This window comes from Bufo bufo, chromosome 7 (assembly GCF_905171765.1).
Source record: "Bufo bufo chromosome 7, aBufBuf1.1, whole genome shotgun sequence".
Lineage (NCBI taxonomy): Eukaryota > Metazoa > Chordata > Amphibia > Anura > Bufonidae > Bufo > Bufo bufo.
Window position 1 is genome coordinate 93,728,910 of NC_053395.1, and position 17,365 is coordinate 93,746,274.

Sequence of the window (17,365 nt, forward strand, 5' to 3'; positions counted from 1 at the left end):
AAACCTGCATGAGAGATCACAGTAGTGCAGGCTAAAGAAGCCATATTAAGTAGAGTAGCCAAATTAATTATAGGTTTGTGTATAAAAAAAAGTGTCTTAAAGCGCTATGGTGATATATAAGGGGGTATTAGCTTAAAAAAAAAAGTCAGGACACAAGACTATTAAATCATTCAGGCAGCTTTATTCTAATGATCTGATTCAAAAATGGCAAAAAGGCCATAAGCACGAGTGGCAAAAAAACTGGCTACAATAAAAAAAAAAAATAACAAAACAATAATCAGAAGTTATGAATGTTGTAGAAATATTAATAGTTGTAATCTGCTCGCATCAAACTTTGTGTAAAGAAATAGGTAAATCTCTTTTCCCTCAACCACAGTCAGAGACAGACACAGGTGTTACCATCTTGATTGAATTCTTGCTGAGCACTCCTCCTCCTCCTGCCCAGTCTGACCTTTTATTTACTCACAAAAGGTGTAAAGGGGGCTGGCCCAAGACAAGGATACAGGAAGTGATGACATACAGGAAGTGATGACATGTCAAAGGACAGGGAGGGGCAATCAATGTGGCTGGACAGACAATGCACACACCCCATCCCTGTATAAGGAAGACATTGGGGAGCAGATTACAAGTATTAATATTTCTACAACATGAACAAGAAATAGCTTCTTGAGTCACGCACACAAACAGGGCTGCAGCCCTCCTGTGAAAATAGCTCAGAATATAGTATATAGGTTCCCTAAAAACCAGCTGACAATTTTAAACTTTTCCTTTTCATTTTGGCACTATATGGTTTATTATTATTATTATTATTTTGCGGTTTAGTTAGTAAAGATAAAAGTTACGTTTTACAGATCCTATTTAAGAGTGAGCCCCTAGTGGGATTAAATAGGTCAAGCGACCATGGTTTTTGGATATTACAATAACCCTAGGACCTAACTCAAGGGAAAAAAATAGCTTTTGTTAAGTTATCTGTATGTAGAGATGCAAGCCTCTACATAACTTTGGCGCATCTACTGCTGATCTAAATCTATGCCAGCCTCCGAGCTGTATTACATTTATAACATTTTCTACGCCCAAAACAGGCCTGCCCCTCCTTTCCCTCTGACCGCCTTTCTACTAACTTGTCATGCTGTCGATATCCCGCGCCTGCGCACTTATTCCTTTGGCCGGTGCATGCGCACTGCGATGCCCATTCCTTGTACGGCATCACAGTAATTAATGCACATGCGCCGATGGACCGCCTCCTTTGTTGTATTTTTGCGTCGTTAGCCGGCGCATGCGCAATAGTTACTGTGATCTCGTACAAGGAATGGGCATCGTATGGGCATCGTAGTGCGCATGCGCCGGCCAAAGGAATGAGTGCGCAGGCGCGGGATATCGGCAGCATGACAAGTTAGTAGAAAGGCGGTCAGAGGGAAAGGATGGGCGGGCGGAGGGTAGGAAGGGGCAGGGGGACGCAATGAAAAGGCTGAGCAAGCAGGGCACCTAAGAGAGTAACGCCGCCCCTGGGCACTTGCGAGCCCTCATTTGCATATCTTATAAAGATCGTTTTTGATGGTTCTATAAGTCCAGGATTGATGCCAGAGGTAACATTTTTATTAACTGTAAGCATGCTAGGGAGCTGTGGGAAGGGTTAAAAAAGTGAAATGCTGGTGACAGACTCCCTTTAAGGGGGATTGAGTACAGATTGATGGGGTAATCTTGATTTTTTCTTTATTTTAGCACAAGGCCACAACATAACAAAATATGAAAGAAGTGAGAGGGTCTGAAGACCGAATGCAATGTAATAAATGTAATAAGTTTATATTTCATTATATACACTGAACTCCCACAAACTTAACTTACCAAACTGTCATATACTATTTTCCATCCATCCTTTAGTCTCATAAAATCCTTCCGAATTCCTTTGAATCTAGGAACAGAATCAAGGCGGCATATTTCATCCCATGATTTCTGGGGCAACCACGTGCATGGATTGGAGTGAGGATTGTCCAGTCCTAGGCCACCAGTCAGCAAAAATATCCATTCTACTTCATCAATCTACAAATAAAAATATTAAAACATTATACTGTTGAGGAGTGGGTGAGAAGTGGGTGGTGCTGTTTCTGCTGGCTTACACATTATCTTCTTTTAGTAAGGATTTTGAATTGTACACCCATTTCCTTAGGGGCTCATACACACGACCGTGGTTTTTGTTCTATTCCGATCCGCATTTTTGCAGATTGGATGTGGACCCATTCACTTTAATGGGGCAGCAAAAGCTTTGAACAGCACATTGTGTGCTGTGTGCTGTCCGTATCTGTATGTCCGTTCCACGGCCCCGCAAAAAAATTAAAATTAGAACATGTCCTATTCTTGTCCGTTTTGCAGACAAGGATAGGACAGTTTTATAGACCGCAGGATGTTCCTTTCTGCAAAATGCGGAACACACAAGGCCGGTATCCATGTTTTGCAGATCTGCAAATTTGCAGACTGCAAAAATGGCAACAGCCTAGTGCAGGGATGGCCAACTTGCAAAACTCCCAGCATGCTCAGACTGCATACAGCTATCAGCCTACAGCAAGGCATGGTGGGAGTTGTAGTTTTACAACAGCTGGAGAGCCACAGGTTGGCCATCCCTGGCCTAATGCATTAACCCTAAGAGAGAAGCTTGAAAAACTCAAAGTTCATTGTAAAAAGCTCAACTTTTATTGTTTACAAAAGGTTGAAGAAAATACCAATAAACTTTGAGTGGATCCAAAAGATGTTATAATCTTCCCATCGTCATAATCCACTCTTGGTTTTGTCTAAAAATAAACTTAGAATTACAGAATCAAAAGAGAAAAGCCTTTAATATTCCCATAAATACATATGACTTTAATAAAGTCAAGTTTTTATGAGAATAATAAAGGCTTGTATTTTTTTGATTATATAATTGTATGCTTATTTAAGCCGTTCCCAGTTATGGTTGAGGCAGACAACATGCGAGGATGATTTGTGTATATAAAAATAAACTTCCGAAAAAGCTTTCAGGCTCCATACACAGTGTAGTGGTTGCCCCTGTTCCTTCAGCACTGTTCTCATTATCTTTAAACAAGTACTACCACTAGACAGGATGAGAGGCAAGTCTGACTGCTGGTACCACCATGATCATTAAAACGTAGTCCCTGGAAGAAGAAGGAAACTCCGCTTGTTACAAGACTGCCATAAACAGTCAAATACAGCACTCATGGCCACTGCAGTCAGATAATAAGGTGTCTCATGGACATCACATCATTAATATATCAAACTATATAGGTTGGGCAAGCACCAGTTTTGTTCTTCAAATGGAGCCAACAGGGGCAAATGGGGCCAGTCAGCAAAGTCCCAATTCACACAGGTAAATACTGCAAGCACACCCCAGGGCTATCATTCCAAGCATGGTAGGCCTGTGGTGTGCTTGTGGCAACTACGTATACTGTAGTTTGTAGACCAGAAGAAATGGGATGAACATGTACTGAATGGTTAAAGTAATGCTTAGTTATAATGGTGTAAAAAGCACACCACTGTCAGACTCTGGACTACTGTCTACATATTTCTGAACAGCCTGGCAACAACCTAAGGAAATATAGTATTTACTTACATAGGCATTAACATGTTTTTATTACAGTACTAAATATTTCTTACCAATTTTTCATGCTTTAACAGGTTTACTGTTAAGCAAAAAGAAAAGAGAAGCTTGTCCTTTTCAAATAGTGAACGACATACATTTGTGTACAGTGAGTATGTAAAGTGATCCTTCAGTGTTTGCAACCTTAAAAAAAGAAAGAAATTCAGTTCATGACAGAAATTGCTTTATGTATCATCTATTGCCTCAGCTAATACAGCAGTGGGTGTGTAGTCAGAATGCACATCAGGGGCGGTTTAAGTGTATAGGATCGGGACTGTAAATCCATCTTGGGCCCCCTCCCTCCATTTGCCCCAACCTTCCCTCCTTTCGCCTTCTGCCCCATATTTACATTTTTCTGGTAAATATTAAAGAGCTTCTGTCACCCCACTAAACTAATTTTTTTTTTTTTGGGGTACTTTGGCAAAAAACGTACTTTTATGATATGCTAATTACCTGTCTACCAGCAAGTAGGGCGTCTACTTGCTGGTAGCAGCCGCAGAAAACCGCCCCCTCCTCTTGTTGATTGACAGGGCCAGCAGCGATCTCCTCCTCCGGCTGGCCCTGTCAGCATTTCAAAAATTGTGCGCCTGTGTTGATTCGGCGCAGGCGCTCTAAGATAAGGAGGCTCGCCTCCTCAGCACTCCCTCAGTGCGCCTGCGCCGATGACGTCTTCGCTTTCGGTGACATCAACAGAGGCGCACATCAACACGGGCGCGCGATTTTTGAAATGCTGACAGGGCCGGCCGGCCGGAGGAGATCGCTGCTGGCCCTGTCAATCAACAAGAGGAGGGGGGCGGTTTTCTGCGGCTGCTACCAGCAAGTAGACGCCCTACTTGCTGGTAGACAGGTAATTAGCATATCATAAAAGTACGTTTTTTGCCAAATCTACTGAAAGAAAATTATTAATAACATAATGTATAGCAATATCGCAGTATAGGGATTATAAGTACACAGAAAAAAAATATAAGAGTTTAGTGGGGTGACAGAAGCCCTTTAAAGAAAACTATACCACATATAATGTACTGCATAACACCCATAACCCTTAATAATGTATAGCCATAGTATGCAGTATATAGTATAACTCAACACAGTATGCAATATAAAATATACCACACCACAGTATACAGTATCCCATAGTATGCAGTGTACAGTATAACATTAGAGTACCCCAAAGTATGTAGTATACAGCTTAAGGCCACACAGTATGCAGTAACCCACAGTATGCAGTATATAGTATAACACCCTACAGCATAGAGTATAACACCGCACAGTATGTGGTACCCCTCAGTATGCAGTATATAGTATAACACCCTACAGTATAGAGTATAACACCGCACAGTATGCAGTACGCCTCAGTATGTAGTATATAGTATAACACCCTACAGTATAAAGTATAACACCGCACAGTATGCAGTACCCCTCAGTATGCAGTATATAGTATAACACCCTACAGTATAGAGTATAACACCGCACAGTATGCAGTACCCCTCAGTATGCAGTATATAGTATAACACCCTACAGTACAGAGTATAACACCGCACAGTATGCAGTACCCCTCAGTATGCAGTATATAGTATAACACCCTACAGTACAGAGTATAACACCGCACAGTATTCAGTACCCCTCAGTATGCAGTATATAGTATAACACCCTACAGTATAGAGTATAACACCGCACAGTATGTGGTACCCCTCAGTATGCAGTATATAGTATAACACCGCACAGTATGCAGTACGCCTCAGTATGTAGTATATAGTATAACACCCTACAGTATAAAGTATAACACCGCACAGTATGCAGTACCCCTCAGTATGCAGTATATAGTATAACACCCTACAGTATAGAGTATAACACCGCACAGTATGCAGTACCCCTCAGTATGCAGTATATAGTATAACACCCTACAGTACAGAGTATAACACCGCACAGTATTCAGTACTCCTCAGTATGCAGTATATAGTATAACACCCTACAGTACAGAGTATAACACCGCACAGTATGCAGTACCCCTCAGTATGCAGTATATAGTATAACACCCTACAGTACAGAGTATAACACCGCACAGTATGCAGTACCCCTCAGTATGCAGTATATAGTATAACACCCTACAGTATAGAGTATAACACCGCACAGTATGCAGTACCCCTCAGTATGCAGTATATAGTATAACACCCTACAGTATAGAGTATAACACCGCACAGTATGCAGTACGCCTCAGTATGTAGTATATAGTATAACACCCTACAGTATAAAGTATAACACTGCACAGTAGGGTTGTCCCGATACCGATACTAGTATCGGTATCGGGACCGATTCCGAGTTTTCTCGGCGGTACTCAGCCGCCGATACCCCGCCCCGATACATAAATAGAATACTATGGGCGTAACTATGGGCGGGGCCCGGTGCAGTCACTGTACTCTTACACCGGGCCCCGCCGCTCACCAAAGTATTTATAAACGTGAATCCTTATCCTGTTTACTAACGCTGCCCTCTCCCATGTTCCCATGTCCCCCCTGTATCCCCACAGCACTTACTTAAGCTTCCATAGCAGGCAGAGCGGACGGCACCAGTAACGTCACTCACTGACGTAGAGCGCCTGCTCCGCCCACTGACGTCGCGCGTGAGTGACGTTACTGGTGCCGTCCGCTCTGCCTGCTATGGAAGCTTAAGTAAGTGCTGTGGGGATACAGGGGGGACATGGGAACATGGGAGAGGGCAGCGTTAGTAAACAGGATAAGGATTCACGTTTATAAATACTTTGGTGAGCGGCGGGGCCCGGTGTATTGGGGGACACTGTTATGAGGGGGATCTGTGGATGACATATAGCAGTGTCATCCACAGATCCTCCCCATAACAGTTCCATCCACAGATCCCCTATAACAGCACCATCCACAGATCCCCCACCAAATAACAATGCCATCCTCAGATCCCCCCAGCCCATAACAATGCCATCCTCAGATCCCCCCACCCCATAACAATGCCATCCACAGATATCCCACCCCATAGCAGTACCATCCACAGATCCCCATAACAGTGCCATCCACAGATCCCCCATAACAGCACCATCCACAGATCCCCATAACAGTGCCATCCACAGATCCCCCATAACAGTGCCATCCACAGATCCCCCATAACAGTGCCATCCACAGATCCCCCATAACAGTGCCATCCACAGATCCCCCATAACAGTGCCATCCACAGATCCCCCATAACAGTGCCATCCACAGATCCCCCATAACAGTGCCATCCACAGATCCCCCATAACAGTGCCATCCACAGATCCCCCATAACAGTGCCATCCACAGATCCCCCATAACAGTGCCATCCACAGATCCCCCATAACAGCGCCATCCACAGATCCCCCATAACAGTGCCATCCACAGATCCCCCATAACAGTGCCATCCACAGATCCCCCACATGACAGTGCGTCATCCACAGATCCCCCAAAACGGTCACATGACATTTTAAAAAAGTATCGGTATTCGGTATCGGTGACTACTTGAAAAAAAGTATCGGTACTTGTACTCGGTCCTAAAAAAGTGGTATCGGGACAACCCTACTGCACAGTATGCAGTACCCCTCAGTATGCAGTATATAGTATAACACCCTACAGTATATAGTATAACACTGCACAGTATGCAGTAACCCACAGTATGCAGTATATAGTATAACACCCTACAGCAGAGAGTATAACACCGCACAGTATGCGGTACCCCTCAGTATGCAGTATATAGTATAACACCCTACAGTATAAAGTATAACACTGCACAGTATGCAGTACCCCTCAGTATGCAGTATATAGTATAACACCCTACAGTATAGAGTATAACACCGCACAGTATGCAGTACCCCTCAGTATGTAGTATATAGTATAACACCCTACAGTATAGAGTATAACACCGCACAGTATGCAGTACCCCTCAGTATGTAGTATATAGTATAACACCCTACAGCATAGAGTATAACACCGCACAGTATGCAGTACCCCTCAGTATGCAGTATATAGTATAACACCCTACAGTACAGAGTATAACACCGCACAGTATGCAGTATCCCTCAGTATGCAGTATATAGTATAACACCCTACAGTACAGAGTATAACACCGCACAGTATGCAGTACCCCTCAGTATGCAGTATATAGTATAACACCTGACAGTATAGAGTATAACACCGCACAGTATGCAGTACCCCTCAGTATGCAGTATATAGTATAACACCTGACAGTATAGAGTATAACACCGCACAGTAAGCAGTACCCCTCAGTATGCAGTATATAGTATAACACCTGACAGTATAGAGTATAACACCGCACAGTATGCAGTACCCCTCAGTATGTAGTATATAGTATAACACCCTACAGCATAGAGTATAACACCGCACAGTATGCAGTACCCCTCAGTATGCAGTATATAGTATAACACCCTACAGTACAGAGTATAACACCGCACAGTATGCAGTACCCCTCAGTATGCAATATATAGTATAACACTCTACAGTACAGAGTATAACACCGCACAGTATGCAGTACCCCTCAGTATGCAGTATATAATATAAAACCCTACAGTACAGAGTATAACACCGCACAGTATGCAGTACCCCTCAGTATGCAGTATATAGTATAACACCCTACAGTACAGAGTATAACACCGCACAGTATGCAGTACCCCTCAGTATGCAGTATATAGTATAACACCCTACAGTACAGAGTATAACACCGCACAGTATGCAGTACCCCTCAGTATGCAGTATATAGTATAACACCCTACAGTATAGAGTATAACACCGCACAGTATGCAGTACCCCTCAGTATGCAGTATATAGTATAACACCCTACAGTACAGAGTATAACACTGCACAGTATGCAGTACCCCTCAGTATACAGTATATAGTATAACACCCTACAGTATAGAGTATAACACCGCACAGTATGCAGTACCCCCAGGTATGCAGTATATAGTATAATACCCTACAGTACAGAGTATAACACCGCACAGTATGCAGTACCCCTCAGTATGCAGTATATAGTATAACACCCTACAGTATAAAGTATAACACTGCACAGTATGCAGTACCCCTCAGTATGCAGTATATAGTATAACACCCTACAGTACAGAGTATAACACCGCACAGTATGCAGTACCTCTCAGTATGCAGTATATAGTATAACACCCTACAGTACAGAGTATAACACCGCACAGTATGCAGTACCCCTCAGTATGCAGTATATAGTATAACACTTTACAGTACAGAGTATAACACCGCACAGTATGCAGTACCCCTCAGTATGCAGTATATAGTATAACACTTTACAGTACAGAGTATAACACCGCACAGTATGCAGTACCCCTCAGTATGCAGTATATAGTATAACACCCACTGTCACCTTCTCTCCACATAAAACTACAGCAAAGTTCTCCTGCAGCAACATTCCTCTTCTATGCTGGTAGGAAAAATGATCTGTGATGATGTAATTGCCATGTGTCCATATGTTACAGGTCACATGTCGATGATGTAATCACAAGTTCTTTCTCCTATGAGCATCCAGCACTGCAAGTCAAAGGAGGCAGCAGTGGTTCAGGCTGTCTGCTCACATTTAGTGAACACACTCCTTCCCTGTAATGAGCATTTTGGGCGGCAATAGTCCTCACAGGGATGTCATGCCTGGTACTACTGCCCCAAATTTCCCTATTATAATCTGCCACTGATGCACATGTACAGTAGTATCTCAGGATTTAAAACAGCAGGAAATTTATGGCTAATGTTTGCTTCTGTAGACTGCTCTGAAAAGAAAAAGCTCCAACATTTCCTCATTGTAAATACAGTATTTACGGGAAAGCTGTCATATGGTTTCAAATATGATTTGTCCATCCTACAATTAGCATGATCCTCATGACTACACTAGATTTAGAGCATGCTTCCACTTTAATAATAAAAACCTTCTTGTGCCACTATGACACAGTTTATCACTCATCATATTTTATCATTAACAGCATATGTGTCCTTTTTACAGCGTACACACAGCAACAAAGCTCCTGGAATATATCCATAGAGCTCCAATCACCCAATGGGTCATTATACATCGGTAAAACCTTCTATCTACCATATTGGAAAGAGCAGCAGACAGAGCATTTCTATACAGTGGGCCACTGCAAAAGAGTATACAGCGTATCTTTTTACAACTGGAGACAATAGCCAGTGTGCACATTAGAGTTCTTTGTTGGATGCATATACTGGGGAAGGGAAATTATACTGACATATATATACACTGCTCAAAAAAATAAAGGGAACACTTAAACAACACAATGTAACTCCAAGTCAATCACACTTCTGTGAAATCAAACTGTCCACTTAGGAAGCAACACTGAGTGACAATCAATTTCACATGCTGTTGTGCAAATGGGATAGACAACAGGTGGAAATTATAGGCAATTAGCAAGACACCCCCAATAAAGGAGTGGTTCTGCAGGTGGTGACCACAGACCACTTCTCAGTTCCTATGCTTCCTGGCTGATGTTTTGGTCACTTTTGAATGCTGGCGGTGCTTTCACTCTAGTGGTAGCATGAGACGGAGTCTACAACCCACACAAGTGGCTCAGGTAGTGCAGCTTATCCAGGATGGCACATCAATGCGAGCTGTGGCAAGAAGGTTTGCTGTGTCTGTCAGCGTAGTGTCCAGAGCATGGAGGCGCTACCAGGAGACAGGCCAGTACATCAGGAGACGTGGAGGAGGCCGTAGGAGGGCAACAACCCAGCAGCAGGACTGCTACCTCTGCCTTTGTGCAAGAAGGAACAGGAGGAGCACTGCCAAAGCCCTGCAAAATGACCTCCAACAGGCCACAAATGTGCATGTGTCTGCTCAAACGGTCAGAAACAGACTCCATGAGGGTGATATGAGGGCCCGACGTCCACAGGTGGGGGTTGTGCTTACAGCCCAACACCGTGCAGGACGTTTGGCATTTGCCAGAGAACACCAAGATTGGCAAATTCGCCACTGGCGCCCTGTGCTCTTCACAGATGAAAGCAGGTTCACACTGAGCACATGTGACAGACGTGACAGAGTCTGGAGACGCCGTGGAGAACGTTCTGCTGCCTGCAACATCCTCCAGCATGACCGGTTTGGCATTGGGTCAGTAATGGTGTGGGGTGGCATTTCTTTGGAGGGCCGCACAGCCCTCCATGTGCTCGCCAAAGGTAGCCTGACTGCCATTAGGTACCGAGATGAGATCCTCAGACCCCTTGTGAGACCATATGCTGGTGCGGTTGGCCCTGGGTTCCTCCTAATGCAAGACAATGCTAGACCTCATGTGGCTGGAGTGTGTCAGGAAGGCATTGATGCTATGGACTGGCCCGCCCATTCCCCAGACCTGAATCCAATTGAGCACATCTGGGACATCATGTCTCTCTCTATCCACCAACGTCACGTTGCACCACAGACTGTCCAGGAGTTGGCAGATGCTTTAGTCCAGGTCTGGGAGGAGATCCCTCAGGAGACCGTCCGCCACCTCATCAGGAGCATGCACAGGCGTTGTAGGGAGGTCATACAGGCACGTGGAGGCCACACACACTACTGAGCCTCATTTTGACTTGTTTTAAGGAAATTACATCAAAGTTGGATCAGCCTGCAGTGTGTTTTTCCACTTTAATTTTGAGTGTGACTCCAAATCCAGACCTCCATGGGTTGAAAAATTTGATTTCCATTTTTTAATTTGTGTGATTTTGTTGTCAACACATTCAACTATGTAAAGAACAAAGTATTTCAGAAGAATATTTAATTAATTCAGATCTAGGATGTGTTATTTTTGTGTTCCCTTTATTTTTTTGAGCAGTGTATATATATATATATATATATATATATATATATATATATATATCTATATATATATAAAATGCAAGGCAGTGTGTACACAGCCTTAGTCCTTAAATTTCCAGAAGTCTAATTTTCTAAATGGGATGGATCAAAAATATTGCTCATAAGTATTGTCCTGCCCTGCATTACACAGACAACTCATTGATTTACTATGATATTGATCAATGTGATGTGATGCCACTGCAGGTAAATTGAACACTTACTGCCAAGTACATGCAAATGAACGCCCTGACCCTGCTGGAAGAAAACCTTCCTGGGACTCCTGGAGTTGGAACCTCAAAGTGAAGAAAAGACCTTCAGCAGTGGAAATCTTCTAAAACTTGAATTTATTAGCATCCATTAAAACTTACAGCTCCAACAATGACACCGGTAAACGGTCGACAAATTTCAGACCGACGGGTTCTTAATCGAGACATTGTGGTTATGATTAAGAACTATTCGCTTTGAAATGTGTTGACAGCTTACTAGTGTCATTCATGGAGCTGTAAATTTTAATGGATGCTAATAAATTCAAGTTTTAGAAGATTTCTATTGCTGGACGTTTTTTCTTCAGTTATTGCCAAGTGTTCCCACATATTAGGGTATTGGGTTTTCCCAACGGGGGCATTTTATGATGAGTTTTTTGTCAAAAGACTCATTAATCAATCAACCATTTCCAAAGTGGAAACAACTCGTGAGTAACACTTTAAAATATTATGCTATGGTCATTTTCATATATGATTCATATCATTTGGAGTCATTAGGGCTGGACTAAAGCTATGGTTTGGTTTACTGTGACAAAGTATTTTTTTCAAATTTACCTGCACCTTTTGTTACCATTTTTCACACTAAAATTGGGCAACCTCCTAGCAATCACTGGGACCAATAAAAGCAGTCCCAGTTAATTAGTGATGTCTACATAAAAGACAGGATCTCCTCTGTTTTTTTCCAGTAAATCTGGTTGACTGGCAGCTGGGGATCAGAATTTGCTTTAAACCTGCACCATACATTTGCTAGTTTAAAGCCCCGTGGAATGTATACTGGTTAGGCAAGAGATGCAGTAGCAGAAAATCTCTCTGATTAGCTTGCATCAAAGTGAAACCCACCTAGTCAGCAAATGATCTGACTTTGTCGAGTTGTCGATTGACATAATAAAAAGATTAATAAACCATGTAAGTGAATATTGGTACATGGGCTCAATGTTGGCTAAGTCCGCTATGGAAAAAAACAGAACTGAAGAATGTACAGAGATGGGGCGGTAGCCCATCCTTGTTGAATCAATCTTCTTTTCTGTTGCCTCAGCAACTGTTTGCTTCTCAGAAATTTCATTTGCTAGAGCCTTGGAGGAAGACAATATTTTAATGGCAGTTTCATCTTCTAATATGTTGCCTTCTGAAGTTGAAAGTACTTCTAAGATCTTGTCTTCAATTTCTTTTAGCTGCCTGGAAAAATAAAAAGAAATGCGTTTAGAGTTACACTGAAATATCTGAAACAAAACATGTATATACTCTAATAATTTTAAAGAATACCAACATTTAAAAAGTTATTATAAGAGGGAGACTATGGGGAAAAATGATCAAGACTGGTGTATGATGTACGAACTGAAATCTAAGCGGGTGTAGATTTCCGGTGTAATTCACTCCCTTTTTTTGGAGAAAGCAATGATACATCGTGTAGGCCACACACATTACATCCTGAATGCCATCCAACTCGATAATAAATGTGTAAAGCTACTTTCACACTGGCGTTTTCGCTTTCCGTTTCTGAGATCCGTTCAGGGCTCTCACAAGCGGTCCAAAATGGATCAGTTTTGCCCTAATGCATTCTGAATGGAAAAGGATCCGCTCAAAATACATCAGTTTGCCTCCGTTCAGTCTCCATTCCGCTTTGGTGTCGTCTGACGAAACTGAGCCAAACGGATCCGTCCCCATTGACTTACATTGTGTGTCAGGACGTTTTCTATGACACAATCTGGCACAATAGAAAACGGATCCGTCCTCCATTGACTTTCAATGGTGTTCTGAACAGATGCAGACGTTTGTATTATCTGAACGGATCCGTCTGTGCAGATCCATGACGGATCCGCACCAAACGCGAGTGTGAAAGTAGCCTAAGCAGTAGCTCCCCCTAGTGGTTGCTCAAAGAAGATGAAATTGAATTATTTAAAGGGTCTCTGAATTTTCAGAAAACTTTTGATATGTCACAAGGGTTTAAGCTGGAACAAGGTGAGAGAGGAAGTAAGATGGGCTCAATAGAAAGTATATAGCAGGCATGGCCAACATGCGGCTCTCCAGCTGTTGTAAAACTACAACTCCCATCATGCCCTGCTGTAGGCTGATAGCTGTAGGTATTTTGGGCATGCTGGGAGTTATAGTTTGGCCCATCTTGCTTCTGCCTCCTGCAGTGAGGAGAAAGAGTGTGCTATGTGAACACTTCCCTCTCCTCATTCTAGCAATCAGTGGGGGTCTCAGCACTCAGACTCCCACTGACCAAAATTTTTTATATGCCTCTAAAATATATCAATAATCTTCTGAAAACTCAGTAAGGCCTGTTCCACATCCGCTTTTAAGCAGTTAACTCATTCTAATCCTCTGTCTATAGATAAGACAGGATCCATCATGCACAATGGGTGATTGCCAAATCGTATCAATTCTTTCCTTGTACAATGACCTCTGCATAGGTCACAGAGCATGCCTAGGAAACATTACCATGTAAGTCAATGGGGTCCCCTCCTTTCCATTCTGTCTATGTTTCATAGGGCTGCCATAAAGCAATTTTTTTAAGGCTTTGTAAACATTGATAAGTACAGCTCAGGCAAGACGGCAGCCCCCATGATAATGTTCAGGAAATAAAATTAAAAAAATTTACAACCAAAAATAAAAACAGATTAGAAAAAATATTTGTTACTATCTGGTTTTAACTGGCAGATACATTTTTGGTAACACATTTACTTTAACCAACTGAATATGATGGCAGCATGGGGAGTTCAAGATTTTAACATAAATCCTAAACATAAATCCTAAACTGGCCTTATTAAACCTGCTTGTGGCTCTATTAGCCCAAAAAACTGTTTTTTATAACCTGTTAATCGCCTACCTAAGGTGCCCAAGGGGACGTCCGTTAATACAGGGTGCCCGGCCGTCTGGAGCCCAGCGCCTCCTTCCCAGTCTTAATCGCCACCCTCCCTGTCTACAGTGCCGCCTTCCTCACCTCAGCGCCGCCTCCGCCAGATCCGACACCTGCGCGCTAGGCTCAGCCTGATGCGCTGCTCCTGGCAGCGGCTTCGTTGAGCAAAGTGCGCATGCGCACCAGGCCGGGCGCATGTGCACTTTGCGCAATGATGCCGCAGCCAGGAGCAGCGCATCAGGCTGAGCCTAGTGCGCAGGTTCAGGATCTGGCGGAGGCGGCGCTGAGGTGAGGAAGGCGGCACTGTAGACAGGGAGGGCGGCGATTAAGACTGGGAAGGAGGCGCTGGGCACCCTGTATTAACGGACGTCCCCTTGGGCACCTTAGGTAGGCGATTGACAGGATATAAAAACCTGTTTTTTGGGCTAATAGAGCCACAAGCAGGTTTAATAAGGCCAGTTTAGGATTTATGTTATTAGTACGGACATGGGCATATGTTTAGCTTATAGGGCTAAAATCTCATGACAGAATCCCTTTAAACAGAAAAAAGAGGCAGATAAAGGTTTTATCTTTTAGATTCCGACAAACAATGGCGTGCTCTGTTAGGATGCTATTTGTACAGAGGTATTTCTGAATAGAAGCATTCCAGGGAAGAATAGCTCTGTAGATATGACACCGACATAGCAGAGTACAGTACTACACGAAATACCAGTATATGATTTTATCCTTTGTTAAGGTGGGTTTACACAACTGGCTGCTCGTTCAGTGGGGGTGAAGCACTGCATTTACACTGTACATGCATGGATCACCTCCACAGTATGAGAATGATGATCCCTACTGCTTCTTTCTCATACAGCTGCTCTGTTTCTGTTTAGTGAGCACGATCTGCTGCCCAGAAACAATCATTTGGTTTCCTGCACAAGCCACTCTTTCACCCAGATTCCAAAAAAAAAAAAAAAAGAAACTAAACTCCAGTACCTATAGCAGCTAAAACTTAACTTTTACTCAAGTAACATAAAAAGCTTGATGGCGTCCTTCCGACATGTTTCCCTGTTTCACCTGATGAACAAGCAGCTGTACCTATAGACTAACAGATTATCAGGAACATGCGGCGATTGGGCCGTGTAAACCCGCCATTACTCATCCATTCTGTACTGGAAAGCAGTATTTTCTGCTCCAGTTACAACTCTACAGTTACTATCTCTTGACATTTCATTTAAAATATATATTAATATTATCCACATGATTAATAACAGTATATCATAAAGAACTCATTTAGCACCACCTTTTGTTTTCGGCTCCCTGGAGAATAAGCGCTTGTTTTTCTTCCTCAAGATCTGGTCTTTCTCGAGCAACAACAATACCCAGCAACTGATCCTGCATCCCTTCAGGAGTGATCATAAAATTCAGCAATGTGACCTACATGATATATATGACAGTAGAATGTAAAAATTTTCCAATTTAATGAAGCAACTAAATAAAACCTTTGTTTTGAGAGAAGGCAGAAAGTTTGACCTTTCAATAGCGTTATTTCTAATTTGTTCAAAAAGAGCACAGCATTTAAATGTGAACTTTACAGCAAGATAAACATCAGGCAAACATACGTAATAAATAAGAAGATATCTAATAAAGCATCAACCAAAATCTAATTTTTCTACAGCCGTAACCTCTACAGAGAATATGGGCTTCTGCTGAATGGATAATCTGCCAGAAAATCATATTAGACAATGTAAACAGTACAACTAGCGTAATCTAAAGCTTTCAGTATAACAGAAATAATAAGGGACCTATAAATAAAATAAACTTTAGTGTTTGAGGTAAAAAAAAAAAAACATATTCTTAACTGACCTTGACAGATGTCTCTGGCAAGTAGTGAGGATTTCTGAGTTTAGTTGTAATGTAGAACCGGAAATCAGGAGCATACTCAATTGTAGAATCACCAAGACGAATACACACACTACCTCCTTGCTTAAAAGTTTGCTTGAGAAGAAGTGGCTCCAGAATAGGATCTAACTCTTCTCCAACATTTTCCAGTAATACTAAAATAGAATAAGCAATAATATAAGATGGGCAGAATAAACAAGCTTTCCTAGAACCATAATTATCACCTATCCATATAACATTCTGATTGCAGGGAAGCTCACCACCTCAACTCCCACCAATCATTAGAAAGGGGGTTCCATGTCCCCCATCTGACTCAAGCAGCAGTCATACATTCGCACTGCTGGCCTATTCAAAGTCTATGCAACTAATTAAGCCAGGATTTGTACTGAGCTATCCATTTCAGTCCCATAGAGACTGAACGGAGTGTTAGCATTCCTGTGTGACAACGACACCATTCAAACTAGGACATGGGATCCCTAGGGATCACTAGAGTTCTCGGTGATAGGATCCATAGATGTGATCAGACATCTTGTGAATAGATGATGAAAGCAAATCTATTACTATATCTCTCAATAAAACCAGCTGATGTGGGAGATGTGCCCTTGTCGGATGAATCTTATAGTATTGGTCACATCTCCCTCCATGGCCACAATGCAAAGAAAACATTTTAATAATAATTAAATTAGCCCAATTGCATAGTCGTTGCACCTTGTTGCACCCAGAGACTCTACTTGCCCTCCTACAGGCCTCGCCTCCACCATTTAGACTGGCAGAGCCAGGCAGTGAAGACATAATTATGTCTGGCCCCAAAGTCTCGTGCCTGCGCCTTTGCTTCAGTGTTTGGCTCGGGCGCAGTATGGTACAGAGGCACCCTGGCTG

The 17,365-nt window shown here is 42.6% G+C and overlaps 1 protein-coding gene across 1 annotated transcript in view; it reads right to left on the minus strand.

The window, feature by feature from the left end:
* Positions 1-17,365, minus strand: part of DNAH7 (dynein axonemal heavy chain 7) — a 574,291-nt gene that overhangs the window by 146,795 nt on the left and 410,131 nt on the right. Inside the window, exons 47-51 of the mRNA XM_040440176.1 lie at positions 16,451-16,641; positions 15,888-16,021; positions 12,583-12,918; positions 3,646-3,772; positions 1,846-2,040 (exon numbers count right to left, since the gene is read on the minus strand). Coding sequence (XP_040296110.1) covers positions 1,846-2,040; positions 3,646-3,772; positions 12,583-12,918; positions 15,888-16,021; positions 16,451-16,641 — 983 coding nt within the window. The remainder of the gene's footprint in view (positions 1-1,845; positions 2,041-3,645; positions 3,773-12,582; positions 12,919-15,887; positions 16,022-16,450; positions 16,642-17,365) is intronic.